General features: G+C 48.4%; 3 protein-coding genes across 4 annotated transcripts; all 3 read left to right on the forward strand.

The window, feature by feature from the left end:
- The first annotated feature begins 957 nt into the window (after nt 1-957).
- On the forward strand, nt 958-3,718 carry LOC130041588 (granzyme B-like). The gene is made up of 5 exons (XM_056133854.1): nt 958-1,012; nt 1,905-2,058; nt 2,508-2,643; nt 2,816-3,076; nt 3,575-3,718. Exons 1-5 carry the CDS (start codon nt 958-960, stop codon nt 3,716-3,718), a joined length of 750 nt encoding a protein of 249 aa, XP_055989829.1.
- A 4,068-nt stretch (nt 3,719-7,786) lies between these two features.
- Nucleotides 7,787-10,583, forward strand: LOC130041587 (granzyme B-like). Of its 2 annotated transcripts, none has more exons than XM_056133852.1 (5): nt 7,787-7,882; nt 8,792-8,945; nt 9,385-9,520; nt 9,695-9,952; nt 10,432-10,583. In XM_056133852.1, exons 1-5 carry the CDS (start codon nt 7,828-7,830, stop codon nt 10,573-10,575), a joined length of 747 nt encoding a protein of 248 aa, XP_055989827.1. In that variant the 5' UTR covers nt 7,787-7,827; the 3' UTR covers nt 10,576-10,583. The 2 variants fall into 2 exon arrangements, with proteins under 2 accessions (XP_055989827.1, XP_055989828.1); XM_056133853.1 differs by having other exon boundaries at nt 9,695-9,747; nt 10,398-10,583.
- Nucleotides 10,584-13,606: 3,023 nt separating this feature from the next.
- On the forward strand, nt 13,607-18,779 carry LOC130041931 (granzyme-like protein 1). The gene is made up of 5 exons (XM_056134226.1): nt 13,607-13,661; nt 14,031-14,184; nt 14,627-14,762; nt 14,934-15,194; nt 18,636-18,779. Exons 1-5 carry the CDS (start codon nt 13,607-13,609, stop codon nt 18,777-18,779), a joined length of 750 nt encoding a protein of 249 aa, XP_055990201.1.
- Nucleotides 18,780-19,093: the final 314 nt, after the last annotated feature.

Here is a 19,093-nt window from a genome sequence, read left to right on the forward strand (position 1 = left end):
ATGGGAGCCTACGATCTGCTGATGGTTGAATCAGAAATGTGGCTTATTCTAGAGGATGAGAGAAGAACAACCCTTGATGGTGGTGTCACTCATACTTCCTTACCTCAAAAGTTTCAGGAGTTTAAGAATCAGAATTTCCTTCAGAAAATACCTCTTCAATCTTGGTCCATGTGGCTTTGATGGTACCAAGCTCAACCAACAAAGGAAAAGAAACAACATCTGCAGACAAAGAGTACAACTTTAAGTTCAAAGTGGTTTACTAATTTTCAAAAAAAGTCTACACTGGAATTCTGATAAGAACATTGACATGAATGATGAGTTCTGTCTCTCTCAACACATTCAGTTTATAACAATTGTTAGAATTTGTGAGAAAGGAAGTCATGACAGTGCATGAGTTCCTGTCCGGGTTGAATGCATGGGGTCACTCTCCTTGTCAGTTGTGTCTCTTCCATAGTCCTTCCATCTTGCACTCTGGTTACTGAGGTTTCTGCCTCTTCTACCAGCTATCAAGGGAAAGAACATGTCTTCAGTGTGTTTGATCAGTACCAGCAAGAGCCTAAACACATCTGCCAAAGATACTGCTTGATGCACTTGGCAGCATAAAGATGAAAGAGTGAAGGTTCTGTTCTGGGGCTGCACTAAACAATAACACATGCCACAGTCCCACCTCAGACTTACCTGGGTTTCTGTTCTGGGTTGGAACAAATGTCTGCCCTGAGTCATCAGCTGTGACCACAGCGATAGTGACAGCATGATTCTCACACAGCAACCAGAAAACGTCATCGGCAGAGATGCAGAGGGTGGGAGAGCTTTCGGAGAAAATCTTCTAGCCATGAAGCACCACAAACCAGAAAAGAATTCAGACTAAGTTCAGCTACGTGCCCTTCCTCTTCTCACAGACAACAGGGACCACGGAGGAGCCCCAGCAGCTGCTACCTACTGGGCCTTCTTGGGAAGATGCTCCTGCTCCTTGTCCTGCTGAACTTTGCACTGTCCCCCAGGGCAGAGGCAGGTGAGTGACACCCCCTACCTGAGCGAGATTCTAAGCTTCACCTGCTGACTATGGTTTAGATACAGGCCCTCTAAACCTTCCTATCCAGTGTCTACTGGAACCTGAACACTTACTCCAGCCCACATTAGACCCGAGAGCTGATGGTGGATAAAAAGTTATAAAAATGATGGGAGTCTGATCTGAGTTGGTGGACACATCCCTCTCAGCACCATTACAACCTTGAGGTGCCTAGGAGGTGAAGAGAATGGAGAAGAGGAAATGCTAACTACCCGCAGGGGGCAGGGGGCACCTGCTCCCATGTGAGGGTAGAAGGGACCCCCTTTCAGCAATGGTCACACAGCCAACAGTGGGTCGCACAGTGGGTGGCATTGCTGTCCTCACAGATAGACTTCTGCCTGGCTCCCTCTCAAGGCCCCTCAGTCCCTCTCACTTTGCAGCCATCAGCAGATCCTTCCTTCTCAGTCACTGTCTGAGAGACTCAACCCTCTCAGCTTCCCAATTCCCACCCGCATTGGCCCCTCCAACTCTCCTCACAGCCCCACTGACAGAGCACAAACTGTGGGTTGCCCTGGTTAATGTGCTGACATAACTCAATCTCTGATCTTACTCTCTGACTAGAAAAAGTTTCCTTCTGGAAATCACAGAAATGGGAACTGTGGGAACTACTCAGGGAAACAATTGTCAGGAGCCCCAGGTCCGAAGAGACAGGCTCCCTCTGCCTTCTGTGTGGAAATGGACTCATTGACTGAGCTGCTGCTCTTCCCTTTTGGGAGAAAGGAATGTGAAGCCCCCACCCCAAAACCCCCAACAGCAGGTCACACAGCAGCCCTCAGCCTTCAGTGAAGTCAGCAGGGGCATTGAGGGTTGCACGCTCACAGCTGACATTCCTCAGGGGAGATCATCGGGGGACACGAGGCCAAGCCCCACTCCAGACCCTACATGGCCTATCTGGTGTACTTTGATGAGAAATCTTATAATCCAAACCGGTGTGGAGGCTTCCTGATCCGAAAGAACGTGGTGCTGACGGCCGCTCACTGTTATGGCAGGTGAGGAGACACACAGCCACATCTGCACTCCCCAGGGGACCCTGGATGGGGACCTCTGCTTCTGCCCAGACACTCCCCAGATCCAGGGACAGTGAGCCAGGAGAGTCCTAAAGTAGGGAAGGGGGACAGTTTCCTGGGAACAGGGAAACTGCTATAACAGGTTATAGCAGAAACTGAATCCTGTTTTGCCTACACAGTGACCGCGCAAACGACCTTCAGACAATGTCACTTCACCTATCTTCCTCAGGGCACTCCCTACTGGGAACCATGGGTCATCAGGAATTTTTAGCTCCTAACACCTTCCTCAGCTGTGAGAATCATGGTCCCCATTCATTTCCCAGCCCGCCAAAGTCCCTAGATTTTCCCTTACCTGCACCCTACCTGTCACCTGTCCTTCAGCAGCTGAGTTCTTCCCTGAGCTTCCACCTCCCTCTGGGTTCTCTCTGCAGCATGATCAATGTGACCCTGGGCGCCCACAACATCAAAGAGAAGGAGGAGAGTCAGCAGGTGATCCCCGTGAGAAAAGCCATCCCTCACCCCAACTACAATACTAAGAACTACTCTAACGACATCATGTTGCTGAAGGTGAGGAGGCAGGTGTTCTGTTCACCTGCGTCCACTCAGAGCTGCGTCCTCCCTGCTCCCATTCTTCTTCCCTGTCCCCAGGCCTCTTTGGGAAAGGAAGACAAGGCACCCCATGGGGGGGTTCAGGCCAGGGGACACAGGCTGAGCAGGACCCGCTCTCACTTTCCCATAGCTGAAGAGAAACGCCAAGATGACTAAGGATGTGAAGCCCCTCACACTGCCTGGGCCCAGGAACAAGCTGCAGCCAGGCCAGGTGTGCATTGCCCCTGGCTGGGGGAAGATGGCCACCTGGGGAAGGTTTCCTGAGAAGCTGCAGGAGGTGGAGCTGAAGGTGCAGGCAGATGAGGAGTGTGAAACCAAGTTTAAAAATCATTACAGCGCCGACACTCAGCTGTGCGTGGGGGATCCCAAGATAAAAAAGGCCACATTTAAGGTGAGACTGGAGAATGCAGAGCTTGATCTTGGGGCTAGGCTGATTGGGAGGTGCAGAAAACCAGGCAGTGGGGACTCTCACTCTCAGAGGTGTTCCCCAGTGAGGGGGCACCTACTGGGGAGAAGCTGGGTCTCTGCCAGCCTCCACAGCCTTGTGGTAAATATTCAGAGTCTCCCAGGGAGGACCCCAGACTCTGGATACAGCCTGGGGTGTCCCGAATCACCCATTAAGGACAGTCAGAGCTGGTTCCACCAGTGTCTGATGGACCCTCTAAGTGTTACCCACAGCCCTTTCTCAGGACAAACAGGCCACAAACTATGTCCTGGGGACAGGTAACAACTACCTACGGTGAGAAATCCAGAAATGACCAGAGCCAACCACCAGCAGTTGGGCCCCAGTTTGCCCTGCCTCTGCTCTCCCAGGGCTCATAAGGCTCCTTCCACTGAGAGGGGCCTGGAGCGGGAGCAAACAGGCTCAGTCATTCCCTCACTTCCACAGGGAGACTCTGGGGGTCCCCTCGTGTGCAAGCATGTGGCCCAGGGCATCGTCTCCTATGGAAAGAGTGATGGGTCTTCACCCCGGGCCTACACCAAAATCTCCAGTTTCATGCCCTGGATAAAGAACACTCTGAGAAAGATGTAACCACAGCTTCTGATGATGCCTCCACTATGTCCATCATCACCGGGTGAGGTGTCCCTGCTCAATAAATGTCCTTACTATGGACCAAACATGATGGCTTCTTGTTACCTGTATTGAAAACCATAACATCCAAAAGGACAGAGAGAGTAAGAGGGATTGTGCCTGTCACAGAGGCAGAAGCTGGGTAGATGGGAGGGAGGGACACTGGGCACATTGAGGGTGGAGAATGGGCACTGGTGGAAGGATGGGTACTTGAACACTGTTTGACTGAAACGCAATCATGAAAGTCGGTAAGTCTGTAAATGTATCTCATGATGATTCAATAAAATTAAAAATTTTAAAAGATAAATAACACATAAAAATGTCTTTAATGACATGAAACTATGGCTCATGAGTGACAAAACTTTGTCTCAATCACAGGCAAAGTTCTATTCTTAGGAGGCCAGAGAGGTCCCCCAGCTCCTACCCAATAGCTACTGTCTCCTTTATCCCTCTTCCAGGACAGACTGATCCACAATAAGGAAGCATAGACCCTGGCCTGCGGCTCAGGGGGACCTCTATGCCTCTCCTGTCATTTGACACAAAGGAAACTCACCCGGCCTCACAGCTGTTCAGATCCACTAGGCCCTGTCACTCCTGCCCTCTCAGCTTGTCCCTCTGGATAAAGCTAGTCTCTTGGCTGAGCCTCCTGCTGTCCCCTTGGATTCAGTCTCTGAGGTGGAAGGTCCCTCTCTGTAGAGGGGCTGGACTTAGAAGTTTCCATCCAGTACCATCACAGATGCTCTGTGGCCCCAGGGCTTCAGGAGGAACAGAGGTTTTGCACCAACCAGTTGCAAATCCTACTCACTGAACAAGTTCACAAAGAAATATAGTTCATAAGGAAATTGCACGCATAATAGCTGTTGTTCTAGAATTATGTTTAGTGATATTTTATTTTCCACAGAGAAATAATGTAAAGTACTGTACATCTAAAGATAGAAACTTGGGGCTAGCAGGTAGGGCAATTGCCTTGCATGAGGCCGACCCGGGTTTGATTCTCAGCATCCCATATGTTTCCCTGAGCACCACCAGGAGTATTTCCTGATAGCAGGAGCCAAGAGTAACCCTTGTGCATCGCCGGGTATGACCCAAAAAGAAAGAAATAATAATAATAATAATAATAGAAACTTGACTCACCAGCACTAATCAGTCAGGCATACTTAATAAACGAAGCATAGAGGATGCAAAAGGGGACCCCTCGGTGGTGGTGGCACTCACTACTCACTTCCTCTCCTCATAAGGGCCAGGAATTCAAGAATCAGAATTTCCTCACTTATAAATGGATAAACATAGAGTTTCATGTTGAGTGAAATGAGTCAGAAAGAGAGGGACAGACATAGAATGATTGCACTCATTGTGTGGTATAAAAAAACATAATATGAGACTAATACCCAAGGACAGTAGAAACAAGGGCCAGTAGTGTTGGTCTACAGTTGGAAGCCTGCCTCAAGTGCTGAGGGAGAAGGCAGTTGGGATAGAGAAGGGACCACTATGACAAAGAGAGTAGTAAATGATAGCTCTGGATAAGAACTGAGTGCTGAAAATAGGTAAAGGAACAAACATGATAACCTCTCAGTACCTGTATTGCAAACGATAATGCCCAAAATGGGAGGGGGGGGGAGAGAGAGAGAAAGAAGGAGAGAGAGACCCTGTTATTGAGAAAGGCTGAGTGAGGTGGGGGAGGGAAACAAGGTTCATTGGTGGTGGGAAATGTTCACTGGTGGAGGCATGGGTATTGATTGAAATATAGTATGACTGAAACCTGATCATGAACAGCCTTGTAACTGTGTATCTCATGGTGATTCAATAAAAAATAAAAATAAGGGACTGGTGCGTAGGGTGTTTGCCTTGCACACAACCTACCCGGGTTCGATTCCCAGCATCCCATATGGTTCCCCAGCACCGCCAGGAGTAATTCCTGAGTGTAGAGCCAGCAGTAACCCCTGTGCACTGCTGTGTGTGACCCAAAAAACAAAATAAATAAATAAAAATGAAAAATGAAAAAAGAATCAAAATTTTCTTTAGGAAACACCCTCCCCAGTCTGGGTCCAGGTAGATTGGATGATTCAAAGCTCAACCAACAAAAAAGGAAAAACTGCAGCTAAAGTCAGAGACTGCAGCTTCACGCCCTTACCAAGCTCACGAGTTGCCCCCCATGAGTGGCTCCCCAGCAAGGCCATGGCTCCAGAGGCAAAAGGACTTAATCCAGAGCCCGGCAGCAGAAAAGTGAATGGACTATGCATTAAACATTGAAACCCAAGCACAAAAGTTTGTGAATCTACAATTGTACCTCATGGTGTTTCACTAATAAAAATTAAAAAAAAAAAAAAACTACAGTGCCATGCCTCCCCGGGAGGGAAAGGGTGTTGCTCCTTTCCGCCCTTCCCCCACCCCCAACCCCCTGGCAGCAAGGTAGCTGCTGCCTCAGAGCTTATTGGAAAGCCAGGTATGAACTGACTCATCCTTCACACCCTACTGAGGTCACAAGTTGCCCCCAAGGAGCAGCTTTCCCGCACAGCCATAACACCAGATGCACAGAAACCAATCTCATAATTATCTGGCTCTTGGCAGAAATTCCTCCAGACTTACCTAGTAAAATATCAGAAATCCAAAATCGCGACTATCGTGGCCGTGCAACATCATATGGTTCTCATAACCAGCTATAGAAAACAAATTATTTCACAATGCCTTTTCAGCAGTTCTGATTGTTGGGTGGAAATTTAAACAATAATGGTGCATCTTTTGTCAAAATAATGAATGTAATCAAAGTAGAGAGAGAGTTAAGTAGAAATCATCTGCCTCACACGCATTGGGAGGGGTAGGAGGAGGTTATGTTGGGGTTCTTGGTGGTGAAAAATAAGTACTGGTGAAGGGAAAAAGGTTTGATCATTGTATGACTGAGACTTAGTCTTGAAAGCTTTGTAACTTTTCCCACAGTGATTCAATAAATAAATATAACCAAAAAATAAATAAAAGAAACTCTGTAGCTATCAAAAATAAATAAATAAAGTCAGAGACTGCAACTTCAGGTCCAGAGTGGTTTTACTAATTTTACAAATTTTTCTCATCTGCTAATTTTCTAATAAAAGTCCAATGTGGAATTTGGATTAAAAAACATTGATCTGACATTGTATAATTGAAATCCAAGCACAAAAATTTGTAACTCTACAACTGTACCTCATGATGTTTCACTAATAAAAATTTTAAAAAAAACATTGATCTGAGAGATTATTTCTGTCTCTCTCAGCACAGTTAGTTTAATAAAAATTGTTAGAACTTGTGAGAAAGAAAGTCATGGTAGATGATGAGTAGCTATCTAGCTTGAGTCCCTGGAGTCACTCTCTCTCATTTCAGCTGCATCCCTCCCATGGCCCTTCATCCTGCACTCTGGTTACTGAGGTTTCTGCCCCTTCTACCAGCTGTTAAGGGAAAGAACATGTCTTCTGTGTGTTTGATCAGTACCAGCAAGAGCCTAAACACATCTGCCAAAGATATTGCCTGATGCACTTGGCAGCATAAAGATGAAAGAGTGAAGGGCAGGAGCGATAGCACAGCAGTTAAAGCGTTTGCCTTGCATGCGGTCAACTTGGGTTCGATTCCCAGCATCTCATATGGTCCCCCGAGCACCGCCAGAAGTAATTCCTGAGTGCAGAGCCAGGAGTAACCCCTGTGCATCTCCGAGTGTGACCCAAAAAGAAAAAAAATAAAAAAGATGAAAGAGTGAAGGTTCTGTTCGGAGGGCCACACTAAACAATAACACATGCCACAGTCCCACCTCAGACTTACCTGGGTTTCTTTTCTGGGTTGGAACAAATGGTGTGCCCTGAGTCATCGTCTGTGACCCCAGTAATAGTGACCGCATGATTCTCACCCAGCAACCAGAAAATGTCATTAGCAGAGGCACAGGAGGTGGGGGAGGGGTTCTTTCGGAGAATATCTTCTAGTATAAAGCACCACAAACCAGAAAGAAACTGGGACCCTCCGAGCTCAGTTACATGCCTTTCCTCTCTCACAACCAACAGAGATCACAGAGGAGTCCCAGCAGCTGCTACCTACCGTGCCTTCCTGGAAAGATGCTCCTGTTCCTTGTCCTGCTGAGCTTTGCACTGTCCCCCAGAGCAGAGGCAGGTAAGTGACTCTCCCCCTCTGCCTGACACTTTGAACTTGACTCATGCACTGGTGGTAGTCTTGTACCTTTGCACCAGCCTGTGGCACTTTCAGCTGGACATTCTGAACGCCCATCTCAGCCTACAACAAACCTCTCAGCCTAATGTGGGATGAAACCCACAAAAAAAATGATAGGAGGCTCATATGAGAAGAGACAGTAGGTATAACCTTCCTGATCCCACTTCTATCTCTAGAACAGACCTTGGGTGTCCTGGGTGGGGGAGACTGAAGAAGAGGACACCTGTTCCCCTGTGAGGGAAAAGAATCCCTTTTCAGCAATGGTCTGACAGAGCTGACCCCACAGTGCATGGCATTGCTGTCTCCAAGGGTTTGCCTCTGCCCTGCTCCCTCCCAAAGCCCCACAGTCCCTCTTTTTTTCCCAGGCACTCAGCAGACACTTCTTTCTCAGGAGGAGCCTCTGTCTGACAGACCCAACCCTCTCAGCTTCCCGGTTCTCACCCGCACTGGAACCTCCAACCCTCCTTTACAGCCCCACCGGGGTCATTCCCACATGTACCCCCACTGAAAGAACACCCACTGTAGATTGCTGTGGTTAATACACTGATCCCACTCAACCCATAACCTTGCTCTCCAATGAGAAAGGTTCTGCTGGACATCACAGAAACAGGAACTGTGGGAACCACTCAGGGGAACAGTTGTCAGGATCCCCCTGTTCCTGAGACAGACACACTGCTTGTTGTTTGGTGTGGGAATGGACTCATGAGCTGAGCTGCTGCTCTTGCCTTTGGGGGACGGGAACAGGAAGCCCCCCGAAACCTACCAACAGCAGGTCACACAGCAGCCCTGAGCCTTTAGTGAAGTCAGCAGGGGCATTGAAGGGGGTGCACGCTCACAGCTGACATTCCTCAGGGGAGATCATCGGGGGACACGAGGCCAAGCCCCACTCCCGACCCTACATGGCCTATCTGGAGTACATTTATGAGAAATCTTATCCACCACAACATTGTGGTGGATTCCTGATCCGAGAGGACGTGGTGCTGACGGCCGCTCACTGTCATGGCAGGTGAGGAGAGATACAGCCACAGCCACACGCCCCTGGGAGCCCTGGGTGGGGAGACCTGCTTCTGCCCAGACAGTCCCCAGCTCTAAAGACAGTGAGCCAGGAAGTCCTATGAGGAGAGGCGGGCAAGTTCCTGGGGACAGGGATAGGTTGATGCGAAGGCTGTTGGAATTCTCCTCTGCCTACAAGGTGTTCGCGCGTTACTACCCACAAACAATGCCATCTCACCCTTCGTCCTTGGGACACACACCATTGGGAACCATGGGAAAGAAATTTTAGCTCCAGAAAAAGCCCTTCGTTGTGAGAAGCACAGATCCCTATTCACTCCCAGTCTATCAAGTCCTTGGAACTACCCTGACTTGCACCCCACCCAGCACCTGCCCACTTCAGGGAAGCTGGGCTCTTCCCTGAGATTCCGCCTCCCTCTGGGTTCTCTCCACAGCACGATCAATGTGACTCTGGGCGCCCACAATGTGAAGCAGAAAGAGAGGAGTCAGCAGGATATCCCTGTGAGCAAAGCCATCCCCCACCCGAAATACAATGCCAAAACCTTCTCTAATGACATCATGTTGCTGAAGGTAAGGAAACAGAGGCTCTGCTCACCTGGGTCCCCTTAGACCTGCTTCCTCCCTGCTCCGTTCCAGCTCCAGACCTGTCCCCAGGGCTCGGTAGGAAAGGAAACAGCACAACCCCGGGCGGGTGTCAGGCCAGTGGGCACAGGCTGAGCAGGACCCTCTCTCGACTCCCCACAGCTGAAGCATAACGCCAAGATGAATAAGTACGTGAAGCTCCTCAAACTTCCTGGGTCCAGGAACAAGCTGTGGCCAGGCCAAGTGTGCAGTGCAGCCGGTTGGGGTCAGGTGGCGCTCAGCGAAACTTTTCCTGACAGTCTCCAGGAAGTGGAACTGAAGCTGCAGGCAGATGAGGAGTGTGAATCCCGGTTTATACATTACAATCCTAAAACTCAGCTGTGTGCGGGGGATCCCAAGACAAGAAAGGCTACATTTAAGGTGAGAATGGATAGTTCGAGCTTGAACCTGGAGGCAGGTTGTTGGCAAAGAAGCAGAGGACGAGTATCAGGTATTGGGGACCCCTAACTTTCCAGTCAGGGGTGTTTCCCACTGAGGGGAAACCTACTGGAGAGGGGCTGGGTGTCCAAATTCAAGGGCCCAGAACATAGGGTCTACCAGGGAGACTCCCACACTGTGGCACAGCCTGGGGTGTCCCTAATCGCATATTAAGGACACTGAAAACTGGCTCCACTACTTTCTGCTGGATCTCCTGAGTGTTACCCACAGCCGGCTCCCAGGTCCAACGAGACATGTGCCATGTCCCTGGGGATGAGGAACCTCGAAATGTTCAGGGTCATCCCCAGGTTGGCTGGGCTCCAGCATGCCCTGCCTCTGCCCACCTGGGGTTCACAAGGCTCCCTCCACTGAAAGGGGCCTGGAGCAGCAGCAAACAAGCTCAGTCCTTTCTCAACCCACAGGGAGACTCCGGGGGTCCCCTCGTGTGCAAGGACGTGGCCCAGGGCATCGTTCACTATGGAAAGAACGATGGATCTTCACCCCGGGTCTACACCAGAATCTCCAGTTTCATGCCCTGGATAAAGAACACCCTGAGAAAGATATAACCGCAGCTTCTGATGCCTCCTCTGCACTCCAGCATCACTCGGGGTGGGGCTTCCACTCAATAAATGTCTTTAGCAATGTGAAACTGTGGCTCATGAGTGACCCTCATTCACAGACATAGCTTCGTTGTTAGGAAACCAGAAGGGTCTCACAGTCCCTGCCTACCCATCTCTGTCCCCTCTGTCCCTCTGCCAGGACAGACTGGCCCACAAGGAGGAAGCATGGACTCTACCCTGAGGCTCAGGAGGCCTCAGCATCCTCTGTTGTTTGCAACAAAAGAAGCTGCTCAGGTTCCCTGGGGCCTGTCACTCCTGACCCCTCTGTCTGTCCCTCTGGATAAAACTCCTCTCTAGGCTTAGCCTCCTGCTGGCCCCTCAGGCTCAGTCTCTGAGGTGGAAGGACCCTCTCTGCAGTGGGGCTGGACTCAGGAGTCTCCATCTCCATCCAGCACCAGCACAGATGCTCTGTGCCCCAGTGCTATAGAAGGGACAGGGGTTTTGCACTCCCCAACCAGCTGCAAACCCTACTCACTGAGCAAGTCACAAAGGTACATAGTTCATAAGAAAATTGCATCTGATAAAGACATTTGTACTAGAATAATGTAGAGTGACACTTTATTTTCCTCAGAGAAATAATGTAAAGTACTGTGAGTCTAAAGCTTGAAACTTGACTCATCAGCATTAATCAGTCAGGCATAGTGGACAAAGTATAGAGGATAAAAGAACAACGCTTGGTGGTGGCGCTCATAGTTCCTTACCTCACAAGGGTCAGGAGTTTAGAAAACAGAAATTAAAAAAAAAAAACAGAAATTCCTTCAGGAGACACCATCCAACCCTGTGGATTGGATGGTTCCAAACTCAACCAACAAAAGAGCTGAAGAGAGAGATGCAACTTTAGGTCCAGAGTGGTTTACTAATTTTCCAATAAATGTCAAGTATTGAAATTTTGATGGGGATAGAGTGTTTATAAAATTTTCCAAAATGTATCCTTGGATTAAGTCACATGGTCAGACAGCTACACATTGTAACTAGTGTGCATTTGGTTCATGGTATTGCTTTGCTGAATGGTGCTTTGGCATGTGAGCAGGTAAAATTCAATTGGTCAAACCTGGGGATATTACTAGCATCAACTGTACATCTATTTCTTAATGAGAAGTGATGGGGGTGTTTGGATGGGGGATGTTTGTTTCTCGTGGTTGCATCCAAGGAATCTAACACATTTACTTTAATATAGCACTTTAATACAATTCTTAGAATTTGTGAGAAAGGGGTCACAATAATGTTTGAGTTGCTGTCCAGGTTGAGTCCCTGGGGCCACTTTCTCTCATAGGGCTGCATCCTTCCCATGGCACTTCCATTCTGCACTCTGGTCACTGAGGCTCCTGCCTCCTCCACCAGCTTTCAAAGGGAAGAATAATGTATTCAGTGTGTTTGATCTTAGCACAGGGAAGAGCCTAAACACATCTGCCAAAGACACTGCCTGGAAAGTAGATAAAGGACCAAACATGATAACCTCTCAGGGTCTGTACTGCAAATCATTATGCCCAAAAGTAGAGAGAGATTATGGGAAATCATGTCTTCCATGGAGGCAGAGAGAGGGTGGGAAGGGGGTAGTATACCGGGGATATTGGTAATGGGTAATGTGCACTGGTGGAGGGATGGGTGTTTGATCACTGTGTGATTGCAACCCAAACATGAAAGCTTGTAACTATCTCACGGTGATTCAATAAAATTTAAAAAAAAAAATACACTGCCTGATATACTTAACAGCAAGAACATGAAAGAGTGAAGACTCTGTTCTGGGGTTTCACTAGACAATTATGCATGACACAGTCCCTCCTCACACTTAGCTCGGTTTCTGTTCTGGGCTTGGAATAAATGGTTAACCCTAGATTTCTTCTTTTTTTTTCATAAATTTATTTATTGAATCACCGTGAGAGCAGCTACAAAGGTTTTGGGTTTAAGTCTCGGTCACACAATGATGAAACACCCATCCCTTCACCAGTGTACATTTTCCACCACCAAAAACCCCAGTATACACCCCATCCCATACTCTCCCCCTACCTGTGTGGCAGATGATTTCCACATTACTCCCGTTCCACTTTGATTACATTAAATATTTCAACGCCAGACCTACCATTATTATTTGGGATTTTACCCCAACACTCAGATCTGCCAAAAATGCAACATTAGACAATTTGTTTTCTATTGCTGATGATGAATAGCAGTCACGGTCCTCCCGTTGGGCCCAGTAACAACCATGCTTAACATGCTTAATCTCCATCATGACATTTGTTGTTACTGTGTGTGGCATATTGAATACGTCACGGGTAGCTTGCCAGGCTTTGCCTTGCGGGCGAGATACTCTCGGTAGCTTGCCAGACTCTCTGAGAGAGGTGAAGGAATCGAACCCGGCTCAGCCGGGTGGCTGCACACAATGCAAACACCCTACCGCTGTGCTATCACTCCATATGATATTGAAAGGCCAGATTCTGGAATTCTGAAATTTTAATCATTAAATCTGGAGGGATTTCTGCCCAAAGCCACTGGGTTCCGAGATTTGTTTCTGAGTCTCTGGAATCATGGTTGTTAAGCAGCTTGATCAATAGCCAGACGGGTTGTTCGTGGGCAGCAACTCTGTGGGGTCTCCTTGGGGCGGGGGAAGAAAAGCCGGCTACACCTCCATCCTGTGAGGCCACGCGTGTCTCGTCACTGTGGGCCCCTACCTCACAGTCCGTTGGCCTCTGAAAGATGGCGGCCACCGAGCTGCCAGGGAGAACAGGCTTAACCCTAGATTTCAACTGTAACCACAAGTATAGTGACCACGTGATTCTCAACCAGCAACCAGAAAACGTCATCAGCAGAGGCACAGGATGAGAGAGGAGCATTTTGTACACACTATTCTAGCATGACACACACCAAACCAAAAAGAAACTGGGACCCCAGAGGTCTGCTGATGCCCTTCTTCTTCTCACAGTCAACAAAGATCACAGAGGAGCCACCGCAGCTGCCACTACAGAGCCTTCTTGGGACAATGCTCCTGCTCTTTGTCCTGCTGAGCACCGCACTGTCTCCCAGAACTGAGGCAGGTGAGTGACCCTCCCACACTCTGAGCCTGATTCCTGGTTAATGCGCTGACCTCACCTGAACCCTTTTCTTACTCTCTGACTAGAAAGAGGTTTCTATTTGAACATCACAGAAACAGAGACTGTGGGGAGTACTCAGGGGAACAGTTGTTCAGGAGCTCCCGGTCCCTGCGGCAGATAGAGTGCCTGTCAGTTGGTGTGGAAATGGATTCACAGGCTGAGCTGCTGCTCTTCCCTTGGGGGGACGGGAACATGAGTTTTCCCCACCCAGCCCCGAGAGCCTACCAACAGCAGGTCACACAGCAGCCCTGAGTCTTCAGTGAAGACAACAGAGGCACTGAGGTTTGCACGCTCACAGCTGACATTCCTCAGGGGAGATCATCGGGGGACACGAGGCCAAGCCCCACTCCCGACCCTACATGGCATATCTGCAGTATTTTCATGAAGAATCTTATAAACGAGCCCGATGTGGTGGTTTCTTGATCCGAAAGAACGTGGTGATGACGGCCGCTCACTGTAATGGCAGGTGAGGAGAGACACAGCCACAACGCACTCCCCAGGAGACCATGACTGGGGACCCCTTCATCTCTTCAGACACTCCCAAGCCCAAAATAATTGAGCCAGGAGAGTCCTCATGGGGGAGGAGGGCAGGTTCCTGGGGAGAGGGATGGGCTGGTTCAAAAGCTGTGGGAATCCTCCTCTGCCTAAAAGGTGTCTGCACATTACCACCCACAGACACACGATGCCACTTCACCTCCCTTCCTGGGGCACTCCCCACTGGGAACCATGGAGCAGGGACCTTTAGCTCCAGAAAACTCCCTCAGCTGTGAGAAGCATAAGACTCAGTTTATTTCCAGCCTGTCAGAGTCCCTAGAGCTGCCCTTACCTACACACCTTTTGCCACCTGCCCTTGAGGGCATCTGGGTTCTTACTCTGAGTTTCCACCTCCCTCTGGGTTTTCTCTGCAGCATGATCAATGTGACCCTGGGTGCCCACAACATCCTACAGAAGGAGGAGAGTCAGCAGGTGATCCCCGTAGACAAAGCCATCCTTCACCCCAACTACAATAAAAAATACTACTCTAACGACATCATGTTGCTGAAGGTGAGGAAGCAGATGCTCTACTCACTAGGGTTCATTCCCTTCTTCTTCTCTGCCCCCATTCTGGTTCCTGAACTGTCCCCAGGCCTCTGTGGGAAAGGAAGACACGACACCCCATATGGGTGCCCAGGTTAGGGGCATGGACTGAACAGGACCCTCTCTATATCACCACAGCTCAAGAGTAATGCCAAAATCACTAAGGACGTGAAGCCCCTCAAACTTCCTCAATCCAGGAACAAGCCGAGGCCAGGCAAGATGTGCAGTGCAGCTGGCTGGGGGAGGATGTGGCCGAAGGGAAGATTTGCTGAGAAGCTGCAGGAGGTGGAGCTGGAGGTGCAGGCAGATGAGAAGTGTGAATCTACATTTAAACAGTGCTACAAACCTGACACTCAGCTGTGTGTGGGGGATCCCAAGACAGAAAATGCCACATTTAAGGTGAGACTGGATAATGCAGAGCTTGACCTTGGGGCCAGGATGATTAGGAGGTGCAGAGGACCAGTACCAAATTGTGCGGGGTCCCCTAACTTTCCTGTCAGGGGTGTTTCCCACTGAGGGGGGACCTACTGAAGAGGAATTGGGTCTCTGCCAGCCTCCGAATCCGTGGGGGCAGCACTTGGGGCCCTCCATGAAGGACCCCAAACTCTGGGCACAGGCTGGGGTGTCCCTAGCACCCATTAAGGACACTCAGATCTGGCTTCAGAAGTGTCTGATGAACCCTCTGAGTGCTATCCATAGTCTGTTCTTAGGCCCAGTAGGACACAACTATGTCTTTGTGGACCCGGATGAGCTACCTATTTTTTTTTAATTTTTTAATTTTTATTAATGAGACACCATGAGGTACAGTTATAGACTTACAACTTTTTGTACTTGGGTTTCAATTATACAATGATCAAATACCCATCCCTCCACCAGTGCCCATTTCCCACCACCATGGATCCCAGTATCCCTCCCCCCCACCTTCCTCCCCCATGCCACCCTGCCTCTGTGGCAGGGCACTTCCTTTTGTTCTCTCTCTCCTTTTGGGTGTTGTGGTTTGCAAAAGAGCCATTGAGTGGCAATCATGTTTGGTCTATAGTCTACTTTCAGCATGCTTCTCTCATCCTGGGAGGATCCTCCCAACACCCTTTATTTGGTGCTCCCTTCTCTATCTGAGCTCCTTTTTCCCCTAGCATGTGTGGCTGTCCTCTAAGCCATGGAGCAAAATTCCTGGTACTAATCTCAGCCACTCTTGGGTGTTGTCTCCTATTTTGTTACTTTATGTTCCCCAGATGAATGCAATCTTTCTATGTCTATCCCTCTCTTTTTGCTTAACATGATACTTTCCATGTAGTACCACTTGTATGTAAATTTCATGACTTCATCTTTTCTAAACGCTACTTAGTACTCCATTGTGTAAATGTACCAAAGTTTCTTTAACCAGTCATCTGTTCTCGGGCTCTCAGGTTTTTTCCAGATTCTGGCTATTGTAAAGAGTTCTGCAATGAACAAACAAGTGCAGATGTCACTTCGACTATACTTTTTTGCGTCTCTGGGATATATTCCCAGGAGTGGTATTGCTGGGTCAAATGGGAGCTCAATTTCTAATTGGTGATAAAGAGATGTTGAAGTCTCCAACTACTATTGTGTTGCTAGCAATGTCTTCCTTAAAATCTGTTAGCAGTTGTTTTAAGTATTTAGCTGTTCCCTCAAACGGTGCATATACATTTAAGAGTGTGATTTCTTCCTGTTGTAAGTATCCCTTGATGAAGAGAAAATAGTTTTCACTGTTCCTTCTAATCTTTTTCAAGGTGAAATTAATGTTGTCGGATACTAGTATGGCCACCCCATACTACTTTTTTGAAGGAGCTGTTTGCTTGTAGGATTGTTTTCCATCCTTTCACTTTGAGTCTGTGTTTGCTGACTGTTGAGATGAGTTTCTTGTAGGAAGCAGAATGTTGGGTTCTGTCTCTGAATCCATTTTGCCACTCTGTGTTACTTAAATGGTGAATTTAGACCATTGACATTGAGAGAGATTATGGGGTTTTGTGTCATCTTTTTGTAAGGGTGTGTTGTTGTCGTAGGGTTTGTCTTGTCTTATAGTAGCCCCTTTAGCCCTTGTTTTGGTTTGGTTTTGAGTCTATGAAGCTCCTGAGCTGCTGTTTATCTAGAAAAATAGTGTAGCATTCCTTCAATTTTGAGTGAGAGTTTATCTCACTAGAGTATTCTTGGTGCAGTATTCATTTCAGTGAGTTTTTTCAGTATATCTCGCCACTGCCTTCGGGCTTGGAGGGTTTCCTCTGATAGATCTGCTGTGAATCTAAGGGGTGCTCCTTTGTATGTGATTTCCTTCTTTGCCCTTGCTGCTTGCAGTATTATGTCTCTATCGGTAGCATCAATCATTCTAACTATGATATGTCTTGGAGTGTTTTTGTTAGGGTCTCTTTTAGCTGGCACCCTTCAGACTCCTTGAATCTGAATGGCTGCATTGTCAAGCTCTGGGAATTTTTCAGCGATGATTTGTTCAACCATGGCTTTTTCATTGGGATTGTTTCCCAGAGCTTCTGGTAGTCCAATGGTTCTAATGTTGTTTCTCTTGGAATTGTCTCCTAGGACTCTGATTCTCTCTAGAGCTATTTTGAGGTCCCTTGTCACTGTTTGTTGTTGCCTGTTGACTTGGTGGAGCTGATCTTCCAGCTCACTGATTCTTTCCTCAGCTGTGGTCATTCTACTTTTGAGGGCACATACTGAGTTTTTCAGTTCATCTACGGAATCTTTAATTCGTGACATTTCTGTGTGTAGCTTTCCAATTTTTGCTCTCATTTCTTCCTGTATTTTTTCTATTGCCCGATCCATTGTTTCTTTCATATCCTCCTTCAATTTACTGAATATCTGTCTGACTGTTTCATTGAGTTCATTGAACATCTTCATGACTTCATATCTGAATTCTTTGTCAAAGAGGTCCCTTAGGTGAGCAGCACCTACAGAGGCTTCTGGACTCTTTTCATCGTCCTCCCCTTGTGGTGGGGATCTACATTGTTTTTTCATGTTGGTGTGTAGGTGTGGGGGACTAGATTTCTTGGTATGAGTTAACTACTTGCTGCCACGTGAGTGTTGGCCCACCAAAAATTAGGCCACGCCCACTTCTACAGAAGCCATGCCCACTTTTTTTTGGGGGGGGGTTGAGATTTTTTTTTTTAAGTTGTAGATTTACAATTTTTTGTGCTTTGGTTTCAATTATACAATGATCAGATACCCATCCCTCCACCAGTGCCCATTTTCCACCACCATGGATAATATCCCTCCCACCCCCCATCCCCCCATCCCCCCTGTCTCTGTGGCAGGGCAATCCCCTGTGTTCTCTCTCTCCATTTGGGTGTTGTGGTCTGCAAAAGAGGCATTGAGTGGCAAACATGTTCAGTCCATAGTCTACTTTCGACATGCATCTCCCCTCCTGGGAGGATCCTCCAAACATCCTTTATTTGGTGCTCCCTTCTCTATCTGAACTGCCCTTTCCTCTAGGATACCCGGCCATGCCCACTTTTAAAGCGGCCACACCCCAACAGGAAGCTGCTGTAGTTGGGGGCGGGGGGAGTAAAGACTGGGTGGGGGAGAAGACCAGCTCAGCTTGGGGAATGAAAAAGATGAGGCAAAGGCTCAGAGCTGCTTTGTCTCCCAAGGTCTGAGAGGACGCCTGGGGGGCTTGCAGGGAGAAATCCAAGTCCTGGGTTCGAGAAGCAGTGGATAAACTCGAGCTACCTATGTTTTGGGGTCCCAAAATGTCCAGAGCCAACTTACAACATCTGGGCCCCAACACACCCTGCCTGTGCCGACCTGGGGCCTCCAATGAGAGGGGCCTGGAGCAGCAGCAAACAGACTCAGTCCTTCCTCAACCCACAGGGAGACTCCGGGGGTCCCCTCGTATGCAAGAACGTGGCCCAGGGCATCGTCTCCTACGGTAAGAAAACTGGATTGCCACCGCAGATTTACACCAGAATCTCCAGTTTCATGCCCTGGATAAAGGACACCCTGAGAAAGATATAACCGCAGCTTCTGATGCCTTCTCTGAACTCCAGCATCACCTGCGCTGGGGCTCCCACTCAATAAACGTCATTAGCAATGTGAAACTGTGCCTCATGCGTGACACTCATTTACAGACATAGTTTTGTTGTTAGAAGACCAAAGGGGTCCCACAGTCCCTGCCCATGCATCACTGTCTCCTCTGTTCCTCCACCAGAACAGACTGTCCCACAAGGAGGAAGCATGGACTCTAGCCTACTGCTCAGGGGGAACTCTCTGCCTCTCGGTTGTTTTCAAGAAAAGAAGCTGCTCAGCACAGGGTCATATGCTATTCTTAA

This window comes from Sorex fumeus, unplaced genomic scaffold, assembly GCF_029834395.1.
Source record: "Sorex fumeus unplaced genomic scaffold, SorFum_2.1 ptg000098l, whole genome shotgun sequence".
Lineage (NCBI taxonomy): Eukaryota > Metazoa > Chordata > Mammalia > Eulipotyphla > Soricidae > Sorex > Sorex fumeus.

Coding starts and splice junctions, on each gene's coding strand:
- LOC130041931 (XM_056134226.1), top strand. CDS start 13,607: ATGCTCCTGCTCTTTGTCCTGCTGAGCACCGCACTGTCTCCCAGAACT. Junction 13,662..14,030: donor GTCTCCCAGAACTGAGGCAG/GTGAGTGACCCT, acceptor GACATTCCTCAG/GGGAGATCATCGGGGGACAC. Junction 15,195..18,635: donor CAGAAAATGCCACATTTAAG/GTGAGACTGGAT, acceptor CTCAACCCACAG/GGAGACTCCGGGGGTCCCCT.
- LOC130041587 (XM_056133852.1), top strand. CDS start 7,828: ATGCTCCTGTTCCTTGTCCTGCTGAGCTTTGCACTGTCCCCCAGAGCA. Junction 7,883..8,791: donor GTCCCCCAGAGCAGAGGCAG/GTAAGTGACTCT, acceptor GACATTCCTCAG/GGGAGATCATCGGGGGACAC. Junction 8,946..9,384: donor GCCGCTCACTGTCATGGCAG/GTGAGGAGAGAT, acceptor TTCTCTCCACAG/CACGATCAATGTGACTCTGG.
- LOC130041588 (XM_056133854.1), top strand. CDS start 958: ATGCTCCTGCTCCTTGTCCTGCTGAACTTTGCACTGTCCCCCAGGGCA. Junction 2,644..2,815: donor ACGACATCATGTTGCTGAAG/GTGAGGAGGCAG, acceptor ACTTTCCCATAG/CTGAAGAGAAACGCCAAGAT. Junction 3,077..3,574: donor TAAAAAAGGCCACATTTAAG/GTGAGACTGGAG, acceptor TCACTTCCACAG/GGAGACTCTGGGGGTCCCCT.